The following is a 24,281-nucleotide window of genomic DNA, read 5'->3' as shown; positions in this document are numbered from 1 at the left end:
TACTGCCGTACTGTAGGTGCATTCATAACAGAACGCTCTCAGACCAAACATGGTTTGCTGTGCTGGTACTGCAAACAGCTGAACGCAACAGGAAACTACAACGTTAGTACGGTTACATGACGGCATGTTCTTCGGGAGTAAGTCACCCTCTCCTCCATCCGGATCTCTAGGTGTGGACTACCCAGGAGGACGTCACCAGGAAAAACTCATTGTCAGAATGTGAAATGCTAAAACACGTATTCGGGCAGGAAGGTTAAAAATTTACAAATGAAATAGTTAGCGGTGTCGGGAGGTGTGACCTGAGGTGTGAACAATCACCTAAGGTGGGAGTGCCCTCAGAGAGGGCCCCCACAAGGGAGGAGCGCGCCATCGGAGACACCGGTAATCATGCGGGATTCTTCCGCAATGGTTTCCTCGCCTTCCACTATGTCAGCTCACAAGTGTAAGTTCACTGAGTCTCAGCCACAGACAGTTCTTCCATCGTTGCCACAGTTCCTTGTTTCTCGGTCTGACGAAGGTCAAGACTTCTCCACGGTCAACCCTTTCATTATTCAGAAAGGTGTTGACGCAATTGCAAGTCCTGTAAAGTCTTGTTCCAGATTACGGAATGGCACCTTGTTAGAAACAGTCAGTGCCCTCCAGGCACAAAAATTGCTGCTTACTTAACTGCTCCACATCTTCCCTGTCCGGGTTGAAGCGCACCACACATTAAATTCCTTGCGTGGAGTCGTTTATACACGCTCCCTCGATGGCTTGTCTGACGACGAAATTCAGCACTAACTGTCTGACCAGGGCGTAACGGCTGTTCATAGTTACGAAAAGGGTTGACATGAACATCATTCCAACCTGCACTGTCTTCTTGACATTTGACAAAGTTCAACTCCCATCGAAAATCAAAGCAGGCTATGAGATAATTTCCGTTCGCCCTTACGTCCCAAACCCTACGCGTTGCTATCGGTGTGAGCGGTTCAATCACACCAGCCAGTCATGTTCCAATCCGGCCAAATGTTACGTGTGGCAAGGATGCCAATGAGGGTTCTTGTCCACCTCCATCCCCTCGTTGCATCAACTGTATGGGTGACCACGCTGCTTCCTCTCGAGATTGCCCAATTTTTAAAGACGAAAAGCTCATTCAGGAAATCATAGTGAAGGAAAAGGTGTCGACCTTTGCTGCTCGAAAATTATTCGCCAGTCGAAAGCCCACTGAGCCTCACAGGTAAACACAGCACTGTCCTTGTCTCTCCTCGGCCAACAAAGGAGGCGGCCACGCAGACTTGGGATTTCACCTTTAGTGCCACAGTCGTCAGATCGGCCAGCGCAAAGATCGCCCGTTCAACCTCCCCACTTCCGCCTGCCCTCTCTATGGCTCACCCTTCATCGGGTTCTGCTAAATCTCGAGCCCAAATGTCACACGAAGACTTCCAAAACAGAGCATACTCGTGAAGATTTTTTTACGTACCCCAACTTCACAACCATCGGTTCCTCCTTCATTTAAACATCCTGTATCAAAGAAGGCTAATAAGAAACCCAGTTCCTCTCCTCCTCCGCACGGCGTGTCTCGCCTACAGCACCAGCTGATGTTAGTCTCCCTCGGCCGTCTTCTGTGTCGCCAAGGCGCACTGCTGGCGGCCAATCAACCGGCCGATCGCTGGTGGCAGGAGCTGCTCCTGAACAGCCTATGGATCAGGATCTTCTACCTTCGGCTGACTGCCGTTCCACGCTGTCAGTAGCAAGCTCTGAGCTGTCGTTGAGTTGAGGGCACTTCGGTCACGTTCTTCCATTTTCTGTCCACCCTATGTCCATTATACATTGGAATATACGCGGCATTCGAGCCAATCGGTATGAATTGTCGATCCTCTAAGGATCCTACTCGCCGGTCATCTTCTGTCTTCAGGAAACCAAGCTGCGTCCCCACGACCACTTGTTCTCCCCATTTTCGGTCTGTCCGATTTGATCTCCCCCTCTGTTAAAGGCAATCCAGCACATGGACTCATGATTCTTCTCCATGATACTCTCCATCACCTAATCCCCTTAAACACTTAATTCCAAGCTGTCGCTGTCCGTCTTTCCCTTTCTGGATACACCTTCTCTCTTTGTACTGTATACATTCCATTGTCCACACCAATGGCATGAACTGATCTCCATCTTCTTGGTCAGCTTCCACCCCCCCCCCCCCCCCCCCTATTTGCTGGTTGGCGACTTCAATGCCCACCACCCAATTTGGGGATCTCCACATACTTGTCCGTATGGCTCACTATTGATAGTTTTCCACCAAGTGGATCTTCTTTGCCTCAACACTGGGGACCCTACATTTTTGTCTGCCTCCACGACAAATTTCTCTAATTTGGACATTTCGGTCGGTACTGTTCCGCTAGCTCGGCGCTTCGAATGGTTCGCCTTTGCTGATACTCGAGTGACCACTTTCCATGTGTCCTTAGATTGCAGCCACACCTGCCATATATGCGCCCGCAACACTGGTAGTTTGCCCAAGCCGATAGGACACTTTGATAGGACACTTTTTTTCGTCTCTAGCGACGTTCGATGACTGTCACTTTCCTAGCGTCGACGATGAGGTCACTCATATTACAGACGCTATTCTTTCAGCTGCGGAACGTTAAATACCTCGCACCTCCGAATTGCCCCGGCGCCCACCCAGTTCCTTGGTGGAAGGAGGCATGCTGTGACTCAATACGTGAGCGGCGATGTGCTCTTCGCGTTTTCCGCCACCCTCCTACTTTGGCCAACTGTATCCGCTATAAGCAGTTCCGTGCGCGATGCCGTCGCGTCATGCGCGATAGCAAGAAGGCAAGCTGGGACTTCTTCACTAGCTCATTTAACACTTTCACTCCCACCTCGGAAGTTTGGAGTCTGATTCGATGGATATCTGGCGCGCCTAGTTTCTCCCTGGTCTCTGGGCCCACTGTAGCGCATGATACGTTAGTGGACCCTGTCGCAATTTCTAACTCATTGGGTCAACACTTTGCAGAGATTTCGAGAGCTTCAAATTACCCGCCCGCGTTTCTCCCGAAGAAACGAGCAGCGGAAATGCAACCTCTTGCTTTCTCCTCTCAAAAGCTATAATACTGTTTTCTCCATGCGGGAACTTGAACATGCACTCTTCTTCTCGCTCCTCCGCCCCGGATGGTATCCACATCCAAATGTTGCTGCATTTATCATACCATAATTTGCGTTATCGCCTTCGCGTTACCTTCTTCGCGAATTTCTGGCAGAGCGCACATTTAGAGTGTGGGTGAACACTACTCCCCCGTGCTTTCTCCCAAGAAACCGGCGTACCCCAGGGCTCTGTGCTAAGTGTTGTACTTTTTGCCATTGCCAAAAATCCAATTATGGACCGTCTCCTTCCCGATGTCTCGGGCTCCCTCTCTGTGGACCATTTTGCGGTCTACTACAGCTCTCAACGGACCAGCCTTCTTGAACGCAGTCTTCAAGGATGTCTCGGTCGCCTTCACTCTTGGAGCATCGCAACAGGCTTCCGCTTTTCTTCCAGTAAGACCGTTTGTGTTAATTTTTGACGTTGTACGGAGTTTGTTGCACCTTCCTTACATCTAGGACCTGTCAACCTTCCGTTTTCGGCCGTCGCTAAATTCTTGGGTCTTATGTTTGACAGAGAACTGTACTGGTCCTCCCACGTTTCGTATCTCTCGGCTCGCTGTCTGCGATCCCTCGACACCCTCCGTGTCCTGAATCTACCTCCTGGAGAGCGGACCGAGTGGTCCTCCCCCGCCTCTATCGCACCTTAGTGCGCTCTAAATTGGACTATGGAAGCATAGTCTACTCCTCTGCTCGGCCGTCTATTCTTCGGCGTCTCGACTCTATCCACCACCGTGGATTACGTTTAGTGTCTGGGGCTTTTTACACCAGCCCTGTGAAAAGCCTTAATGCTGAGACTGCTGAACCTCCGCTGTCCAATCGGCGAGCAGTCCTTCTGAGTCGTTATGCTAGCCATCTGTCTTCCATGCCTGCTAATCCGGCCCATGACATTTTTTTCGACGCCTCCTTGGATTTAGGGTATGCAGGCCGCCCTTCTTCCCTACTACCACTGCCCGCTCTGTGACCTTTGTCAGTTTCCCAAGGATGGTACCCCTACACTTGTTTATCGTCGCACATTTGCTGCTCTGTGCACAAATGAAGGAAGCCACATTTGTTTACACTGATGCCTCGAAAACATCGTTAGGTGTAGGGAGTGCCTATATTGTTGGCGACACCCCAAATCGATTTCAGCTTCCCGACCAGTGTTCGGTTTATACTGCGGAGCTTTACGCTGTTCTCCAGGCTGTCCAATACATCCGTCGCCGTCAGCGGATACAGTATGTTATCTGTTCAGATTCTCTCAGCTCTCCTCAGTCTCCAAGCTCTCTACCCTGGTCAACCTCTGGTCCACCAGATTCAGGACTGCCTCCACTTGCTCCACTTAGGGGCGTCTCTGTGGCGTTCCTCTGGCTCCTAGGACACGATGGTATCTGTGGAAATGAGGCGGCCGATATAGCGGCCAAGGCTGCAGTCTCTCTTCTTTAGCCAGCTATTCGCATGATTCCCTTCACCGATCTACGGAGTGTTTTGTCGTTGTGTTGCTCTTTTATGGCACGCACATTGGTCGACACTTCCCAATAATAAATTGCGGGACGTGAAAGCTCTTCCCTGTGCTTGGACCTCTTCCTCCCGAACGCGTCGTCGGGAGGAGGTAATTTTATCTAGACTCCGGATAGGGCACCGTCTTTTTAGCCATCGACATCTTTTAAGGGGCGATCCTTCCCCACTCTGTCCCCACTGCTCTCAGCTGTGGACGGTAAGACACCTTTTGAGTGCCCCTATTTTACTCCGTTACGCGCCCGTTTACAGCTGTCGCCTTGTATATCTTCCATTTTAGCAGATGACACGCGCTCAGCCGATCGCGTTCTCGAGTTTATTAGTGCCAGTGAGATGACGTCAGTCATTTGAAGCTCTTTTTGGGGACAACGAACCCTCTTCTACAGTGGTTTTTTAAAGCTTTCCTTCTTTTAGTTTCTCAAATTTTTTGAGTTCCCATTGCTGCTGGTTTCCAATTTCGTTTACCTTTTCCTAAGTCAGACCGGGCGCTAATGACTGTAGCAGTTTTGCGCCCTAAATACGGTGATACATTGCCTGAGAAGGTAAAGGTGATGGTCTACCACTGTGACGTCAAACCACATACCCCTCGCCTCATGCTGTGCTTAAAGTGCTGGAAGTTCAGCCTTGTCTTCCTGCTGTACTTCCAGCATCACACCTCGATATTGCTGACGCACATCAGATAACAATACACCCCCCCCCCCCCCCCCTGCGGGTCCGGGGTAAGAATGGGCCCGAGGTATTCCTGCCTGTCGTAAGAGGCGACTAAAAGGAGTTTCAACCATTTCGGCCTTCCATGTGATGGTCCCCCTTGGGGTTTGACCTCCATTTTTCAAAATTTTACAGAAGTAAGTCTTTTGGGGAAGGACGCCTTACGTGGTATCTCATTGGTCCTCAGTGCACTAAGACCTTGGCACTCAGCATTGTAACGGCGTTGTAACCACACCCACTATTTCTCAAATTGGGCCTAAACGCCTGATGGGTTGCACAAGTTACGCCCATAGTGCGTCCCCATCTGCACCTACGATCATGATGGACTTTCCATGGCACCCAAAATCCAGCACGGTAGCCAGCCCGTTGTGGTGGGGTCGTCATGTACCCTCTAGGTTGTAGCCCCCTGACAACACAGGGATCGTACTGCCGATACCTGAGCTGCACCCTCCCCACGTTGGCCAAGGAGTAGATGCCCATCTCCTTGGGGCATCAGGACTCCCGGCAACGGTCATCCTGCCAGGTGGCCCTTGCTGAGGCTGGGTGGCGCCCGTGGGGAGAGCCCCTGGTCGGAGTGGGTGGTATCGGGGCGGACGTTCCGCAGATGAAATGTCAACATGTATCGGGTCGCTCTGCGGCCGAGTCTTTCAAAAAGAAAGGTACTGTCTCTGGTTCTGGTTCTCCTGCCCGTTCCCCCTTGGCCACTCCCTGGGAGGTAGGACAGGCCCGCCAGCTTGGGGCAAAGTACTTCCCCCGCTATTTAGTCTGTTCTCGGACCGATGAGGGGACGTTCGCCACCTCCAAGCCCATGTTCTTTGTCCAGCACATCGAGGGCATCTTCGGGGAAATCGAGGCCCTCAGTAAAATGAGTTTGGGGTCCGTTCTTATAAAGACCACATCTGCCACTGTCGGTGGCGCTCCAGGCGTGCGACCGCCTAGGGGACATCCCAGTGTCCATTGTCCCACATCTGGCACTGAATAGCACGCAGGGGGTTATTCTTCATCGGGACCTCCTGCTGCAATCTGATGAGCAGCTCAGGGCCAACCTGGAGCGCTGAGGCGTGCATTTCGTCCAGCGAGTCCCCAAAGACCATCGCATCGACACCGGGGCCTTTATCCTCGCCTTCAAGGGGGGACTTCCTTGCGGAGATGGTAAAGGTGATGTGCTACCAGTGCGACGTGCCTCCTATGCACTGCTTTCGGTGTTTGCACTTTGGGCACATGTCGTCACGGTGTGAGGCTGAGCCCCTTCGTGGCGATTGTGGACGTCCTCTTTGTGAGGACCATACATGCACCCCACCACCTCAGTGCGTCAATTGTCCTGGCATCCACTCCCCTAGATCTTTAGACTGCCCTGCGTATCAGATGGAAAAGAATATCCAAGAATTAAAAACTTTGGATCGCCTCTCTTATTCTGAGGCCAGGAAAAAGTATGACCGCCTCCATCCCGTGACGTTGACAACTTCGTTTGCCTCAGTTGTGTCCACTCCAACAGTAATCTCACCCTATCCCGTCCCCCCTCCACCTCCTCACCCCATCTGGGGTCTATGCCTCCGCCTCCCAAATTCCTCCCTTCCAAATCCTCCTCCCTCGCGGCCCCTGCCCCCTCTGCCCCAGGGGCCACCCTTCCTCCTCCCCATCCGCCACCTGAGAAGCGATCCTCTTCTCAGGCGTCCATTGGGGAAATGTTCCTGACCCCGGCTTCTGATGTACGGCGTTCCAAAACGGACCCCGCGCGTGAGGACCTTCTTCGGGTCCAGCCCACCATCCCCGTGCCTCATCGGACTTCCAAGAAGGCCTCCAAGAAGTAGTCTTCATCCCCCTCTCCACCCCGGCGCGTTTCGTCTGACGCTCCATGTGTGAGTCGCTGCTCCCGGCCGTCCTCACTTTCGCTGGGACACTCTGATGCCAGGCGCTCAGCTGGCCTCTCGTTGGCGAATGATGCTGCCCCTCCTACGCAACCCGGGAAAGTGGCCACAGCTGGCGACGACTCGATGGAACAGGATCCGCCTCTTGCCGGTTATAGCGTTGTTCCCTCGAAACTTGGCCCCCTGCGGCCGTCGAGGTGACCAGCTCTTCACCTGTTTCGTTCCCCCTGTTTTTCTGACTAGCGATGGCTTTGTTACATTGGAATATAAGAGGTATTCGATTTAATCGGGAGGAATTGCAACTGCTCCTCCGCCTGCACTGTCCGCTCGTCCTTGGTCTCCAGGAAACCAAGTTGCGCCCAACTGACCATATTGCTTTTACTCACTGTACCTCAGAGCAGTCTGACCTCACCCCTGTGGACCGTATTCCAGCTCATGGTGGGGTCATGTTGCTCGTTCGGGACGATGTCTATTACCATCCCATCCCATTGACCACCCCACTCCAAGCAATAGCTGCCTGTATTACTCTTTCTGCCTTTACTTTTGCCGTTTGTACCATCTACACTCCGTCATCTGCTGTTAGTCGGGCTGACATGATGCACCTGATCGCTCAGCTTCCTCCGCCGTTTTTATTGATTGGTGACTGCAATGCCCATCATCCCCTTTGGGGATGTCGAGCAACCTGTCAGAGGCTCCCTCTTGGCGGATGTCTTCAACCATCTCAATCTTGTCTGCCTCAATACTGGCGCCCCCTACTTTCCTCTCGGACTCTACTCATACCTACTCCCACTCGGACCTCTCAATCTGTTCTACCACTCTTGCCCGTCGGTTCGAGTGGTATGTCATTTCTGACACCTATTCGAGCGACCACTTCCCCTGTGTCGTTGGTCTCCTACACCACACCCCATCCCCACGTCCTTCGAACTGGAACATACCGAAAGCTGACTGGGGACTTTACTCCTCCCTGGCGACCTTTCCGGACCACGATTTTCTCAGTTGTGACAGTCAGGTCGAATACCTCACGGCTGTTTTCATAAATGCTGCCGAACATTCCATTCCTCGTACCTCCTCTTCATGTCGCGTTTCCGTCCCCTGGTGGAATGAGACTTGTAGAGACGTTATCCGTGGTCGGCGACGTGCTTTACGCACCTTTCGCCGCCATCCTACGTTGGCGAATTGTATTAGATACAAACGACTCGGCGTGCAATGCCGTAGAGTCATCGAAGACAGCAAAAAAGCTTGTTGGGCCTCTTTCACCAGCTCCTTTAACAGTTTCACTCCCTCTTCTGTCGTCTGGGGCGGCCTGCGCTGGCTGTCGGGCATTAAGGCCCACTCCTCGGTACCTGGCCTGTCTTCAGGTACTGAGGTCCTTGTTGATCCTGTGGATGTCTCCAACGCCTTCGGCCGCTTTTTCGCGAAGGTTTCAAGCTCCGCCCATTACCACCCTGCCTTCCTTCCCAGGAAAGAGGCAGAAGAGGCTCGGCGACCTTCCTTCCACTCGCTGAATCTGGAAACTTATAATGCCCCCTTTACTATGCGGGAACTCGAACATGCGCTTGCACTGTCCCAGTCCTCTGCTCCGGGGCCAGATGACATTCACGTTTAGATGCTGGCCCACCTTTCTCCAGCAGGCAAAAGCTTCCTTCTTCGTACCTACAATCGCGTCTGGACCGAAGGTAAAGTCCCCATGCGTTGACGTGACGCCGTCGTTGTTCCTACACCCAAACCCGGGACACCTTCCTTCTAGTTACCGCCCCATTTCTCTTACAAGCTGTGTCTGTAAGGTGATGGAGTGCATGGTTAACACTCGGTTAGTTTGGATTCTTGAATCTCGATGGCTACTTACCAATGTTCAATGCAGGTTTCGTCGCCACCGCTCCGCTGTTGACCACCTTGTGACCTTGTCGACATTCATCATGAACAACTTATTGCGAAAGCGCCAAACAGTAGCAGTGTTCTTCGATTTGGAGAAGGCTTATGATACCTGTTGGAGAGGAGGTATCCTCCGCACTATGCACAGGTGGGATCTACACGGTCGCCTGTCCCTTTATTATACTGATTCATTTTTAACAGACCGAAAGTTTAGGGTACGTGTAGGTTCCGCCTTGTCCGACGTCTTCCTCCAGGAGAACAGAGTGCCTCAGGGCTCCGTCTTGAGCGTAGCCCTTTTTGCCATAGCGATCAATCCAATTATGGATTGCATTCCACCTAATGTCTCAGGCTCTCTTTTTGTCGATGACTTCGCGATCTACTGCAGTGCCCAGCGAACATGCCTCCTGGAGCACTGCTTTCAGCGTTATCTAGACAGCCTATACTCATGGAGTGTGGCAAATGGCTTCCGGTTCTCTGAAGAGAAGACGGTTTGCATCAACTTTTGGCGAAATGAAGCGTTCCTTCCGCCATCCTTAAATCTCGGTCCCGTTGTTCTCTCATTCGTGGAAAAAACTAAGTTTCTACGGCTCACACTGGACAGGAAACTTTGTTGGTCTCCGCACGTCTCATATTTGGCTGCCCATTGTACATGTTCCCTTAATGTCCTCAGAGTTCTTAGTGGTTCATCTTGGGGAGCAGATCGCACTGTCCTGCTTCGCTTGTATCGGTCCATCGTCCGATCAAAGCTGGATTATGGGAGCCTCGTCTGCTCGGCCATCCCTCTTACGCCGTCTCAACTCCATCCACCATTGGGGGTTATGTCTTGCGACCGGAGACTTCTACACTTGTCCCGTCGAGAGTCTTTATGCTGAAGCTGCTGAATTATCATCGACCTACTGGCGCGACGTACTGCTTTGTCGGTATGCCTGCCAGCTGTTGTCAATGCCCGACCACCCCTCTTAACAGTCCTTCTTCGCCGATTCTCTCGACCGTCAGTATGGGTTGTATGTGTCTGCCCTGCTGCCCCCTGGAGTCCGCTTTCGCCGCTTGCTTCGACAATTGGATTTTGCCCTCCCTCCACTTCCAGAGAGGGTGAGAGCCCGACACCACCGTGGCTCCAGGCTCCGGTTCATATTTATCACTACCTCAGCTCGCTCCCGAAGGAGGGTACTCCGGCTGCAGTGTATTGCTCACGGTTTGTCGAACTTCGTGCGCGACTTGCCAGTCACACCTTTATTTACACTGATGGCTCCAAAACCGACGATGGTGTCGGCTGTGCCTTTGTCGTCGGGGCCGGCACCTTTAAATACCGGCTCCTAGACCAGTGTTCCAGCTTTATGGCCGAGCTTTTTGCTCTCCATCAGGCCGTTCAGTATGCCCGCTGCCACCGCCATTCATTGTATGTACTCTGCTCTGATTCACTCAGTGCTCTTCAGAGCCTTGGAGCTCCATATCCGGTCCATCCCTTGGTGCAACGGATCCAGCAGTCCCTCCATTCTTCTGCTGCTGATGGCTCTCCTGTCAGCTTTCTGTGGGTTCCCGGCCGTGTAGGAGTGCCTGGGAATGAGGCTGCTGATGCTGCAGCCAAGGCAGCAGTCCTCCTGCCTCGGCCAGCCTCCCATTGTGTCCTGTCATCTGACATTAGTGGGGTTGTTTGTAGGAGGCTTGTCTTTGTGGTGGGATACTTCAAGGAAACAAGCTCCGGGCAGTAAAACCGTTCCCAACTGCTTGGACAACCTTCTCCCGACCATCTCGGCAAGAAGAGGTCCTTCTGACCAGGTTGCGGATTGGGCATTGCCGGTTTAGCCACCGCTACCTGCTCTCCGGTGACCCAGCCCCGCAGTGTCCTTGTGGTCATGCATTAACAGTGCACCATGTTTTATTGTCGTGTCCCCGTTTCATTACTTTGACTGGCTTGTCCAAAGAAATCTAATTCCTGTGGCAGGCACACCCATGAGGGTGGCTGTCCACCTGTCCCCTTGTTGCATCAACTGTATCATGCTGCCTCCTCTCGCGACTGCCCCGTCTACAAAGATGAGAAACGTATACAGGAAATTAGAGTGAACGAGATGTCGACCTCGGCTGCTCGCAAGTTATTAAATAGCAGAAAACCCACTGTGCTTCTGGCAGGTACATACAATACCGTTCTCGCTTCTCCTCGGCCTACCAGTGAGATAGCTACAGACATGTAATCTAACATTTAGCGATTCGGTCGTCAGATCGGCCAGTGCTAAGATCGCCCGATCAACGTCTCCTCTTCCTCCCACCAACCCTAAGGCTCAAACATCATCTGCTACTGCTAAGACGAGGACCCCTAAATCAGATGCTCGGACCTTCAATAAAGAACCAACACGTGAAGATATCTTGCGTACACGAACTTCACAGCCATCAACTGTTCTTTCGACAAAACGTAATTCTTCAAAGAAGGCTCATAGAAAAGTGTTCTCCATCTCCGCCGAGGCGCGTTTCTTCTCCTGCGCCACCCAGCAGTTGCCGTCCCCGGCCATCTTCAGTTTCGCCAGGCCGCACTGCTTGTAGCCGATCATCTGGCCTTTCACTGGTGGAGGAAGCTGCCCCTCCTGACCGGCTCAGGAAGGTGGCAGACGCAACTGTTGAGTTGATGGACCATGACTCACCACCTACAGATTGCAGCAGCAGTGCTCACTCGAAGCCAGGCCCTCAGCATCCATCGAGGTGACCCTTTCTTGTTTCTTCTTTTTTTCGTTTTCATAATGGCACTTAATGGAATATTCGTGGCATTAGGTCCAACCTAGAGGAACTAAAATTGCTCCTTCGAATGCACTGCCCGCTTGTTGTAGGTCTCTAAGAAACGAAGTTACACCCATACGATTGTATTGACCTGGCGCACTATATCTCCGTGCATTTTGACCTACCACCTGTGGCAGGTATTCCAGCTCATGGAGGGGTCATGTTGCTGGTTTGGGATGATGTCTACTACGATCCAATCACATTGCACACAGATCTTCAGGCAGTTGCCGTCCGAATTACTCTCCCCACTTCCACATTTTCCATTTGTAATGACACTCCATCGTCTGCCTTTACTAGGGCAGACATGATAAAACTGATTGCTCAGCTTCCTACACCATTTTTGTTGGAGACTTTAACGCCCACCATCCCCTTTGGGGCTCTCAAGCATCTTGTCTGAGAGGCTCCCTCTTGGCAGACTTTTCAACCACATCAATCTAGTCTGCTTAAATACCAGTGCACCTACCTTTCGGACGCAACGTGTATCTAGTCCCACTTGGACTTCTCAATATCCACTATCCAACTTGCATGTCGGTTCGAGTGGTATGCTCTGTCTGACACATACTCGAGCGACCATATCCCCTGCGTAATCCATCTCCTGCAACACAACCCTTCTCCACGTTCCACGAGCTGGAACCTCTCCAAAGCCGACTGAGGGCTTTTCAGCTCCCTGGCGACCTTCCATGATCAAAACTTCTCCAGCTGCGATAGTCAGGTAGCATACCGCACGGACGTTATTTTCACTGCTGCTGAATATTCCATCCCTCGTACGCCCTCTTCTCCACGTCGAGCCCCAGTCCCCTGGTGGACTACAGCATGCAGCGACGCTATTCGTGCACGGCGACGTGCTTCACGCGCCTTCCAACGCCACCCTACGATGGCGAACTATATTTTACAAACGACTCCGTGCACAATGTCGTCGTATTATCAAAGAAAGCAAAAAGGCTTGTTGGGTGGCGTTCACCAGCTCATTCAACGGTTTTACTCCTTTGGTTGTCTGGGGTGGCCTGCGCCAGCTATCTGGCACCAAGGTCCACTCCCCGATTTCTGACCTGACTGTCGCGAATGAAGTCCTTGTGGATCCTGATGTCTCAAATGCCTTCGGCCGCTTTTTCGCGGAGGTTTCGAGCTCTGCCCATTACCACCCTGCCTTTCTCCCCCGAAAACAAGCAGAGGAGGCACCGCCACCTTCACCGTGTGGGAACTCGAAAGTGCACTCGCCCAGTAACGATCCTCTGCTCCGGAGCCCGATAGCCTCCATATTCAGACGCTGAAGAACCTTTCTCCTGCAGGTAAAGGCTTTCTTCTTCGCGCCTATAATCGCATGTGGACTGAAGGTCATGTCCCCACACGCTGGCGTGAAGCAATTGTTCCCATACCCAAACCAGGAAAGGACAAACACCTTCCTTCCAGTTATCGCCCCACCTCCCTTACCACTGCGTCTGCAAGGTGATGGAGCGCATGGTAAATTCTCGATTGGTTTGGCTCCTTGAATCTCGACGCCTCCTTACCAATGTCCAATGTGGCTTTCGTTGACGCCGCTCTGCTGTCAACTTAGTTACCTTGTCGACCTTCATAATGAACAAATTTTTGCGTCAGCGCCAGACGGTGGCTGTGTTCTTCGATTTGGAGAAGGCTTAAGACACCTGTCGGAGGGCGGGCATTCTCGGCACTATGCACACTTAGGGCCTTCGCGGTCGCCTCCCTCTTTTTTAATGCATTTTTAATGGATAGAATGTACAGGGTGCATGTGGGTTCTGTTTCATCAGATGCCTTTCGCCAGGAGAATGGGGTGCCCAGGGCTCCGTTTTGAGCGTGGCCCTTTCTGCCATAGCTATCAATCCAATAATGGATTGCCTTCCAGCTGACGTTTCAGGCTCCCTTTTCGTGGACGACTTTACGATCTACTGCAGCGCTCAGGGAGCATGTCTCCTGGAGCGCTGTCTTCAGGAATAAAGATGGTCTAGACAACGCTGGAGTGTCACTAACGGTTTGTTTCTCTGGTGAGAATAGGGTCTGTATGAACTTCCGGCGTTAGTTTCTTCCACCATCCTTACATCTCTGTCCTGTTGCTCTCCCAATCGTGGAGACAAAATTTTTATGTCTTACATTTTACAGGAAACTTTGCTGGTCTCCACATGTTTTACTTGGCTGCTCGTTGTACCTGTTCCCTAAATGACCATGTTCTTAGCGGTATGTCATGGGGAGCAGATCGAATCGCCCTGCTTCCCTTACATCGGTCCATTTTCTGATCAAAGCTGGATTATGGGAGCTTTGTCTAGTCTTCTGCTCTACCGACCGTCTTACGCCGTCTAAACTTTATCTACCATCAGGGGTTACGTCTGACGACTGGAGCATTCTAAACCAGCCCTGTTGAGTATGTATACCGAAGCTGCCGAATTACTGCTAAACTACCGGCGCGGTATGTTGCTTTGTCGGTACGCCTGCCGACTGAAGTCATTGCCCGACCATCTGTCGTATTTCTCCTTCTTTGACGACTCTCTCGACCGCCAATACTGGCTGTATGTCTCTGCCCTGTTACCTCCTGGAGTTCGGTTTCGTCGCCTGCTTCAGCAACTTGATTTTACCCCCTCTACCACTTTTCGAGTGGGTGAGAGCCACACGCCACCTTCGGTCCAGGTTCGCGTTCGCCATGAACTCAGCTCGCTCCCAAAGGAGAGGACAGTGGATTCGATATCCCGCTCGAGGTTTGTCGAAATTCGTTCGAGGCTCACTAATAACGAATTTATTTACACATATGGCTCAGACTGCTGCTGGCGTCGGATGTGCCTTTGTCGTTGGGAATGATACCTTTCAATACCGGCCACTTGACCAGTGTTCAAGCTTCACAGCTGAGCTTTCTGCTCAGGCTATTCACAATATCCGCCACCACCGACGTTCTCCCTATGCCATCTGCTCTGATTCTTTGAGCGCCATTCAGTCTGAGACCCATATTCGGAAAACCCTCTCGTGCAACGAATTTAACGGTCCCTTCAGTCACTAGCTGATACCAGTGCTCATGTCTTTTTTTTTTATTTTTTTTTTCCTGGCCGCGTTGGGGTGCCTGGGAACGAAGCTGCTGATGCTGCGGCCAAGGCTGCTGTCCTCCTGCCTCGGACAGCTGCCTTTTGTCCCATCAACTGATGGTAGTGGGGTTTTTTGTCGGTGCGTTTCATCATTATGGCATGAAAATAAGCTTAGGCCCAGCAAACCGATCCCGACAGCTCGGGCGACCTCCTCACGTCCTTCCTGGCGAGAGGTCATTTTGGCCAGGTTGTGGATTGCGCATTGCCGATTTAGCCACTGCTACCCGTTGTTCGGTGACCCTGCCCTGCAGTGCCCCTGTGGTCACCCATTGACGGTGCGCAGTTTTATTGTCCTGTCCCCATTGTATTAACTCTCGTGTTGTTGTGTGTCTGCTGTCTACCTTACAGGAACTGTCAGCTGATGACGCTCGAGCAGCTGCTCGTATCCTTAGTTTTATTACATTGACGAACTTGTCCAGAGATCTTATTTTATCTGCTTTTTTGTAAGTCCTTTCTGGTGTTGCCCCTTGCGTTTTTCTACGCTATTAGTGCAGTAACGTCTGTGACTGGGCGCTAATGACCTTAGTAGTTGAGCGCCCTAAACAAAACAAAACTCGGCAAAAGCTTCGTCTGGACCTTCTGCAAGACCCTAAGGACTGTTAACCCTAACCCTCTGCTGTCACTTTCCTTCGATTCTTGGCGTTCTGGGGCTCTGAAGTTCACACAGACGGCTCGATGGCTGATGGTAATGTTGGTTTCTCCTATGTCCATAGAGGACATATTGAAAAGCATTCTTTGCCTCCTTGCTGCAATGTATTCACTGCAGATCTTGTGGCCATATCTCGTGCACTTCGGTACATCCATTCCTGTTCTGGTGAGTCGTTTGTTCTTTGTTGTGACCCCGTGAGCAGCTTGCAAGCTATCGACCAGTGCTACCCTCGCCATCCATTGGTAGCGAACGTCCAGGAACCCCTCACTGCCCTGGAATGATCCAGTCGTTCAGTGGCGTGTGGACTCCAGGACACCTCGGAATTCCAGGCAACGAACTTGTTGACCGGCTGACCTAACAAGCTACGTGGAAACCGCTCCTGGAGATGGACATCTCTGAAACTAACCTGCGTTCTGTCTTACGCCGCAAGTGTTTCCGGCTTTGGGAAATTGAGTGGCATAACAGTATGCACAAGAAGCTGCATGTCATTAAGGAGACTGCAGATTCTTGGAAGTCTCCCCTGCGGCCTTCTCGCAGGGAATCAGTTGACCTTTGTGGACTCCGCATTGGCCATACGTGTCACACATGGTTACCGCCTCCATTACGAGGACCCACCGCAGTGTCGCTGTGGCGTGGCTCCTAAATGACAGTCGTCCACCTCTTGCTGGACTGGCCACTTTTATCCGCTCTTCGGGGACTGCTAACTTTCCAGCACACTACCTTCGGTGTTGGGCGACAATGCCTCAACAGAAGTTTTAATTTCAGGTTTTATTCGTGAGGGTGGGTTTTATTAATCTGAGTTTTAGTGCATGTCCATTGTCCCTCTGTCCTCAACCCTATGGTTTTTGGGTGTTTTAATGTGCTGCCGAGTGGCTGGATTCTCCTTTATTCTGATGGTCGACCAGCCATTGTAATCTTTTAGTCTCTTCTCCTTGTTTCTTGCGTCTCTGGTTTTCTTGTGCTGTTTCGTCCATTGAAGTTTGTTGTTCTGTCATTCTTCTGGTTCTTCCTTTCTCCTGTTATTGTGCTGTAAGTCTTCTTTCCCTTGGGTAATTGTTCTGTTGGGAGCAAGGGACCAATGACTTCACAGTTCGGTCCCTTTCCCCCGTTTTTAAACCAGCCACCCCATCTACCTTCAGAGAAGAGTTGTATGAATATAAAGATCTGATAATCAGTACTGTGCAAAAAAGGGACATATGAAAGGTGGAAATACATATAGGATCCATATAAAGGAAATAAACTGGTTGGAAACATAAGAGAAATATATGGGAGAATATTACGAAAATAATTGAAGATAACACTGAAAGACCTAAGCCAAAACAAAGCCCTTGGAGTAAGACATTCCGTCACAACTGATATCGTTGGGAGAATTAGCCATAACAGAACTAATATCCCTGGTATGCAAAAGGTAAGGCAGGCGAATACCTTCAAACTTAAAGATTGTTAGAATTAAAATTCCAAAGAAAGCAGGTGCAGACGCGTGTGAATATTGCCGCACTATCAATTTAGTACGTCGTATCTGCAGATTGCACATTATTTACAGATGAATCGTAAGAACTGGTAGATACAGACCTCGGGGAAGATCAATATGGATTCCGGAGAATTGTAGGAACTCTCGAAGTAATACTGACTCAACGACTAAGCTTTGAAGGCAGGTCTGTGAAAGACATACGTAAGTTTTTTAGCTTTTTTAGCTTTTTTAGCTTTTGTAGATTTTGCGAAAACTCTTGACAATATCTACTGGAGAGCTCTTTGGAATCCTGAAGGTGGTAGGTGGTTGGGGTAAAATACAGGAAGTGTGAAGTTGTATAAAGTTTCTACAGAAACCAGACAGAACACTAATTGAGACGTGAAAGGGAAGCAGTGGTAGAGGAGTGAGACAAGGTTGTAGCCTGTCCGCATTATTAATCTGTACAGTAATCAAACAGGGAAGAATAGAAAAATTTGGACACGGCATTACCAAGTCTCGAGAAATAAAAACTGAGGCTTCCCAGTGACACTAATTGTCAAAAACAAAAGAGTAGGAATAGCAGTTAAACGGAATGGAGAGTGTCTTGAAAGGATGTAACAAAAACATGAGTAAAACCAAAATATTGGTAGTGGAATGTTGTCGAATTAAATCTAGCGAGGCTGAGGAATTTACATTGGGAAACTAAAGTCTAAAAGTAGATTAGTTTTGATGGAAACTGTGTGCTGGATCGATACTCTCAGGAACTTTCTTTTTGTGGGAAAGTACGACCGAGGCACCCAGGCGCGACGCATGACCCGTCCTCACGGCTTTACTTCCACCAGTACCTCGTCTCCTACCTTCCAAAATTCACAGCAGCTCTCCTGCGAACCTTGCATGCCCAGCACTCCTGAAGGGAAGGATATTGCGGAGACATGGCTTAGAAACAGCCTGGCGATCTTCCCGGAGGAGTGCTGGTCTTGAAAGATTAGCAGGAGAGCTGTGAAGTTTAGAAGTTAAGAGACAAGATACTTGTGAAAGTAATACTGCTGCGACAGGTCCAGAGTCGTGCCTGGGTAGTTCAACCGGTAGAGCCCTTCCCCGCAAAACGCAAAGTCCCGAGTGAGGTTATCGGTCCGGCACAATTTTAATCCACCAAGAAGTTTCAGTGTACACTCTGCTGCAGAATGAAAATACCTTTCTAGACAAGTTTTGCTGTTCGGCCAGTGACATAAGATGTAGTGAGACTATAAAATGGACTGTCAATGGCAAAAAGTTAAGTCTTTGGACTAAAGCATTACATACTGCATTGTATGGCAGGCACAGCAAGAAATAATGAATTCCTTCTGAAACAGTTTGAGCGCTCCTTACAGAAAAGTAGCAACTTCCCTCGATTACAAGAGTTAAAGTATAACATGAAGAATCCGCGACCGACCGACATCTTCTACAGAGAAGGAAAAGTCTTCAAAAGGCGCCAGGTAGGAGAAATAAGAGTTCGGCATGATTTAGTTAATTTGACAATCTTCGTGCACACTGTGACAAGCAGGTACTGGGGCCCATCACTAATGAACCGAATGCGGCGGTGAACTGTGTACAGCTCTTGGCGATTTTGATCTGTGGCTCCAGACACGGGCATAACCACTCTCATAAACGCCGTAAACTCACTGGTTTGTGTGTACGTGTAGTTTCGCAATATTTTTCACATTAAATACACATCGCCTAAAAGCAAAAGTTCTATTTTCGTCAAAATAAAATACCTATCGTATTTAATCGTAATGTTGGTACACGTCTCAGGCAATTCAGCTCATTGAAACATGTAACTAAATGGCTCTGAGCACTATGGGACTTAACATCTTAGGTCATCAGTCCCCTAGAACTTAGAACATCACACAACACCCAGCCATCACGAGGCAGAGAGAATCCCTGACCCCGCCGGGAAACATGTAACTAGTTCTTGTTACTCGTTAATTCTTCAGACAGACTTGGAAGATTATTTTTGAGTAACTTGATGGAACCCAACTTACTGATATTCTTAGATTCTAGTCCGGTTAAACTAATACTGTAGCAACATGCGCCTATGAACAGCAGCAACAGCCAACAGTTGTGCAGCCGATACTAAGCACCACAGACACAAGATAGCGCGTGGTACTAACGCTTCCTCCTAATACGAACGGTGATGCATATTAACATCTTTAAAAGTTTAAACACCTTTACGAAGATGGAGGTTACATTTCATACGTCGTAATGTGTGGTATAAAACGTAGTGGACGTAAACGCTATCACATATTTACAATAAATTTGTGAATAAAGTGCCCGTTCTACTTTGATGCTCTGCTCTCTTGAAAACTTAGATTCCGTTCGGCTTACCTTAACAGCTCTTAGCCAACCGACAACTGTTGCCGATGCCAAACTGTCAATAACCCCAGCACAGAGCAGTTCGTCCCACGGAAGAAATCATTGCGTGTGAAGCAGGCCTAATTGTGCAGTACGCACTGGTCTGTGCCGCGATTATACCGCTTTGGTTTCTGAGAACTTCATTTAGCCCAAATCGGTCCATTCCAGGAAAATTTTAAAAGAACGCTTTCAGATACCTTCTGTTTCGGTCGGAACAGCTGCATAACTTTCAGCAAAGTTTTTGACATTGAGACAGTGAGTGTTCCATAACAAAGGCCAGTTTACTTCGTCCTTCTTGTCCCTCTTAATGTTTTCGGTAAGTACAGTTCAGTTTGACTAACATTTAAATTAGAATGTGATTCACTCACGTTCTGCCCGAACATATAAATTGTTAATGATCAGAGTTTGTATGGGGATAAAGCAAGTTAGCACATTCACCATTGATTGTTAATTGATTAGTTTCAAAATAGCGTGCAGTTTCAGGCATCTTCTCACATTAGAGGGGCAGCAGATTGATAAATGCCTTTTTCCAACTTGAACAGGAATTCACCTTTGCCCCACTGCGGAATAGAAAAGTCTTCGTCGTTGAGACGAGTGATAGTAGTCATTGAGCTGTACAATAGTTACTGAAGGGCTAAATGTTCAGTCTGCTGTTTATTCCAGGCGCTGACACCAGAGGAGTCTGAGTCGACATTAGGTGTGACGGCAGTCAGCCCACATTTGACGCTGACGCAGGCGGTCTTCGTGGAGGCTTTCATAACATTCTTCTTGGTGATGACGGTGTTTGGCGCCAGGTCTGCCAGAGGCAGTGCTGGATTTGCCATTGGCGTATCCATCACGACATGCCACCTGTTCGCGGTATGTATACTCTTCGTACTTAATAAATAGCCGTAATGGAGCAAAGCCAGTAGCAATAAACAAACGTTCCATGAAGCTGTTGAGGTAGCGTGGCACAGGGCAATGAAAAGTGGATGGTCTTCGCTATAGCTCTTACCATTTGTAGCCGTGGTCTTCTCCCCTCTGTTGGAGAGTCCAACATGACACGTGATAGTGGTCTTCACCGAAAGTTGTCAGACAGCGACATACAGAGATAGTCAGTAAGGAATTGTAACTGGAATTACTTTGCCGCTGCCATCGCCTTCAGCACCCTGACACACTGACTCGATGCAGCTGTCCAGAATCACGTCCACTCTATCGGCTGTCGGATGACAGTAATCTTGGTAAGCTTAAGAAATTACTGTCGCCATTTCAGATCAGATGAGCTCGCCAATGCTGTGAGACATAAATTGATGGAGCACCTCATTGCATTTACACTGGCTGTATTGTGCCTGTATGTGTGGAATTCCTCAACGTGCCATCACTTTCTCTAACATAGCTTGAGGGGCAGATTGCATGCACAGCCAAAAGCTCAAACGCCTGCTGGTGGACTGCCAGCGTCGTGTCCTTGCCATATTCAACTATATTTGGAGCGAGGGTGAGAGCTCGTCTTCGTGGTGAGAGCGAGAGCATCGTGGTACTGAAACACCACATTGAGAATGACAGCTATAACTTAGTCTCGCTAATGTTACCTGCAAGTTGCTCGAGCATATGGTTGTATCAGTAACTAGATCGTCGATATTTTGGTTATCAGCCCAGTTTCCGTCAAGGTCGCTCTACTGACAATTTCGTCTGTGAGGTGTGTGATAAGGGGAGATCCACTAATGCAACGGACGTCCAGCATTGGAGTCAAATTTGTAATTCATAGTGTCCCTGCTATGAACTCCAAATTCACTACTGCCTCTCGTCAGGAAGCACTCAATGGTCTCCGTCATCAGATTTCTCGACCTATCCTTGGGACTGAAATAGTGACCCAGTGGTTCTCCTGTGTCTGTTCCTGGCTATCCTTAATGCATTTCTCGGTTAAGAAGTGATACGCACTGTCTTCTACAGTCGACAGATCAACCACCCCCCCTGTGGGTCTGGGGATTAGAATAGGCCCGAGGTATTCCTGCCTGTCGTAAGAGGCGACTAAAAGGAGTCCCGCCCCCTCAAGGGGGTAGTTAGCGCCTGCGTCCGGAGACGGACGGTTCCACGACCTCTATTTGTAGTCATTTTGCTTTTTCACTTCTCGTTTCTTTCTTCCTTCCTTTGGTTGGTTCCTTTCTTTGCTCTTCTCCACCCCACTGTCATCCTTTCTCTTTCCCTTGTCCCCTTGCTTTCTCATTGCCTTCTTCGCCTTGCCATCTCTGGTCTCTGCCTTGGCGTTTGAGACAGTCTTTCCTATCGCTCTTCTTTTTCCTCTCTCTCTTCTTTTTCCTCTCTCTCTTCTTTTTCCTCTCTCTCTTCTTTTTCCTCTCTCTCTTCTTTTTCCTCTCTCTCTCTCTCTCTCTCTCTCTTCTTTTTCCTCTCTCTCTCTCTCTCTCTCTCTCTTCTTTTTCCTCTCTCTCTCTCTCTCTCTCTCTCTTCTTTTTCCTCTCTCTCTCTCTCTCTCTCTCTCTTCTTTTTCCTCTCTCTCTCTCTCTCTCTCTCTCTTCTCTTTTTCCTCTCTCTCTCTCTCTCTCTCTCTCTCTTCTTTTTCCTCTCTCTCTCTCTCTCTCTCTCTCTTCTTTTTCCCCTCTCTCTCTCTTCTTTTTCCTCTCTCTCTCTCTCTCTCTCTCTCTCTTTCTTTTTCCTCTCTCTCTCTCTCTCTCTCTCTCTCTCTCTTCTTTTTCCTCTCTCTCTCTCTCTCTCTCTCTCTCTCTCTCTTCTTTTTCCTCTCTCTCCTCTCTCTCTCTCTCTCTCTCTCTTCTTTTTCTCCTCTCTCTCTCTCTCTCTCTTCTTTTTCCTCTCTCTCTCTCTCTTCTCTCTCTTCTTTTTCCCTCTCTCTCTCTCTCTCTCTCTCTCTCTATTCTTTTTCCTCTCTCTCTCTCTCTCTCTCTCTCTCTCTTCTTTTTCCTCTCCTCTCTCTCTCTCTCTCTCTTCTTTTTCCTCTCTCTCTCTCTCTCTCTCTCTTCTTTTTCCTCTCTCTCTCTCTCTCTCTCTCTTCTTTTCTCTCTCTCTCTCTCTCTCTCTTCTTTTTCCTCTCTCTCTCTCTCTCTCTCTCTCTCTCTCTCTCTCTCTCTCTCTCTCTCTCTCTCTCTCTCTCTCTCTCTCTCTCTCTCTCTCTCTCTCTCTTCTTTTTCCTCTCTCTCTCTCTCTCTCTCTCTCTCTTCTTTTTCCTCTCTCTCTCTCTCTCTCTCTCTCTCTCTTCTTTTTCCCCTCTCTCTCTCTCTCTCTTCTTTTTCCTCCCTCTCTCTCTCTCTCTCTCTCTCTCTCTCTCTCTCTTCTTTTTCCTCTCTCTCTCTTCTTTTTCCTCTTCTTCCTCCCTCCCTCTGCGCGCCTGAAGGCCGACCCACGCGTTCGCACGCGTAGCCGGTGACAGGGTAACGCGTAATTCCCCGCCCTGGGTAGACAAGTAAGGCACGCACGTACCCCCTGGTAAAGGCCAGGCCCAGGGAGGGGTGATTGCCTGAGCTGATACCTTCTGACCATGCCGATTGGTCCCTCCGTCTGTTTCTCGGGAGGTGTGACCTGAGGTGTAAACATTCACCTAAGGTGGGAGTGCCCTCTGAGAGGGTCCCCACAAGGAAGGAGCGCGCCATCGGAGACGCTGGCAATCATGGGGGATTCCTTCGCAATGGATTTCTCTTCTTCCCTCTCGACTTCTGCCCATAAACGGAAACTTGACCAGCCACCAGTGACAAAAGTACTACCGCCTGCCCCACAGTTCCTCGTAGTTTCTCGATCTGAGGACAGCGAGGATTTTTCCTCTGTCAACCCTTTAGTTATCCAGAAGGGCGTAGATGCCATAGCCGGATCTGTCAGTGTACCAGGTTGCGTAATGGTGCCTTGTTACTAGAAACTGAGAGCGCCTTTCAGGCACAAAAATTGCTTCGGGCCACACTCCTGTACACGTTCCCTGTCCGGGTGGAGGCTCACTGCACTTTGAATTCGTCCCGTGGTGTGGTATATACTCGATCACTTGACGGATTGACTGACTAGGAGATTGAGTCTTTCCTCGCTGAGCAGGGCGTGACGGCTGTCCATAGGGTCATGAAAAAGGTCAACAATGACTTTTTACCGACTAGGACACTTTTCTTGACCTTTGACAGTGTTCAGCTGCCGTCGCGTATCAAAGCGGGCTACAAGGTTATTTCTGTTCGCCCCTATGTCCCGACACCTACGCGCTGCTACCAGTGTCAGCGTTTTAATCACACTCACCAGTCTTGTTCCAATGCGGCTAAATGTCACTTGTGGCAGGGATGCCCATGAGGGTGACAGTCCACCTCCGTCTCCTCGTTGTGTGAACTGTCGTGGTGACCATGCAGCATCCTCCCGTGACTGTCCCATCTACAAGGAAGAACGCTGTATCCAAGAAATTCGGGTCAAAGAGAGTGTCCACCTCGGCTGCTCGCAAGCTATTTGCTAGTAGGAAGCCCACGCTGCTCCCAGCGGGAAAGTACAGTACTGTCCTCGCCTCTCCTCGGACTACCAGGGAGATGGCGATGCAGACATGCGATCTGACATTCGGCACCACGGTCGTCAGTTCGGCCAGTGCTAAGATCGCGCGGTCGACGTCTCCTCTTCCTCCTGTCACGCCTCCAACACAAGCACCATAATCAGCTTCTGCCAAGACGAAGACCCAGAAATCAATGCACGGGCCTTCAAGAAGGAACTGTCCCGTGCAGACTTCTTACGTACCTCGCACTCCCAGCCGTCGACCAGTACTTCCACCAAGACTTTCCAAGAAGGCTCATAGGAAGCATAGTTCTCCTTCTCCTCCACGGCGCATTTCTTCCCCTGCGCCACCCAGCGGTTACCGCCTCAGGCCGTCATCCGTTTCGCCTGGCCGCACTGCTGGCGGGCGAACATCTGGCCGTCCACCG

General features: G+C 50.0%; 1 protein-coding gene across 1 annotated transcript in view; it reads left to right on the top strand.

Moving 5' to 3' along the window:
* LOC124556127 (aquaporin AQPAe.a-like) overlaps positions 1-24,281 on the top strand; it is an 86,626-nt gene that overhangs the window by 6,938 nt on the left and 55,407 nt on the right. The window contains exon 2 of the mRNA XM_047130144.1: positions 20,062-20,256. Coding sequence (XP_046986100.1) covers positions 20,062-20,256 — 195 coding nt within the window. The remainder of the gene's footprint in view (positions 1-20,061; positions 20,257-24,281) is intronic.

This window comes from Schistocerca americana, chromosome X, assembly GCF_021461395.2.
Source record: "Schistocerca americana isolate TAMUIC-IGC-003095 chromosome X, iqSchAmer2.1, whole genome shotgun sequence".
NCBI classification, from domain to species: domain Eukaryota; kingdom Metazoa; phylum Arthropoda; class Insecta; order Orthoptera; family Acrididae; genus Schistocerca; species Schistocerca americana.
This window is presented reverse-complemented; position numbering and strand designations above follow the sequence as displayed.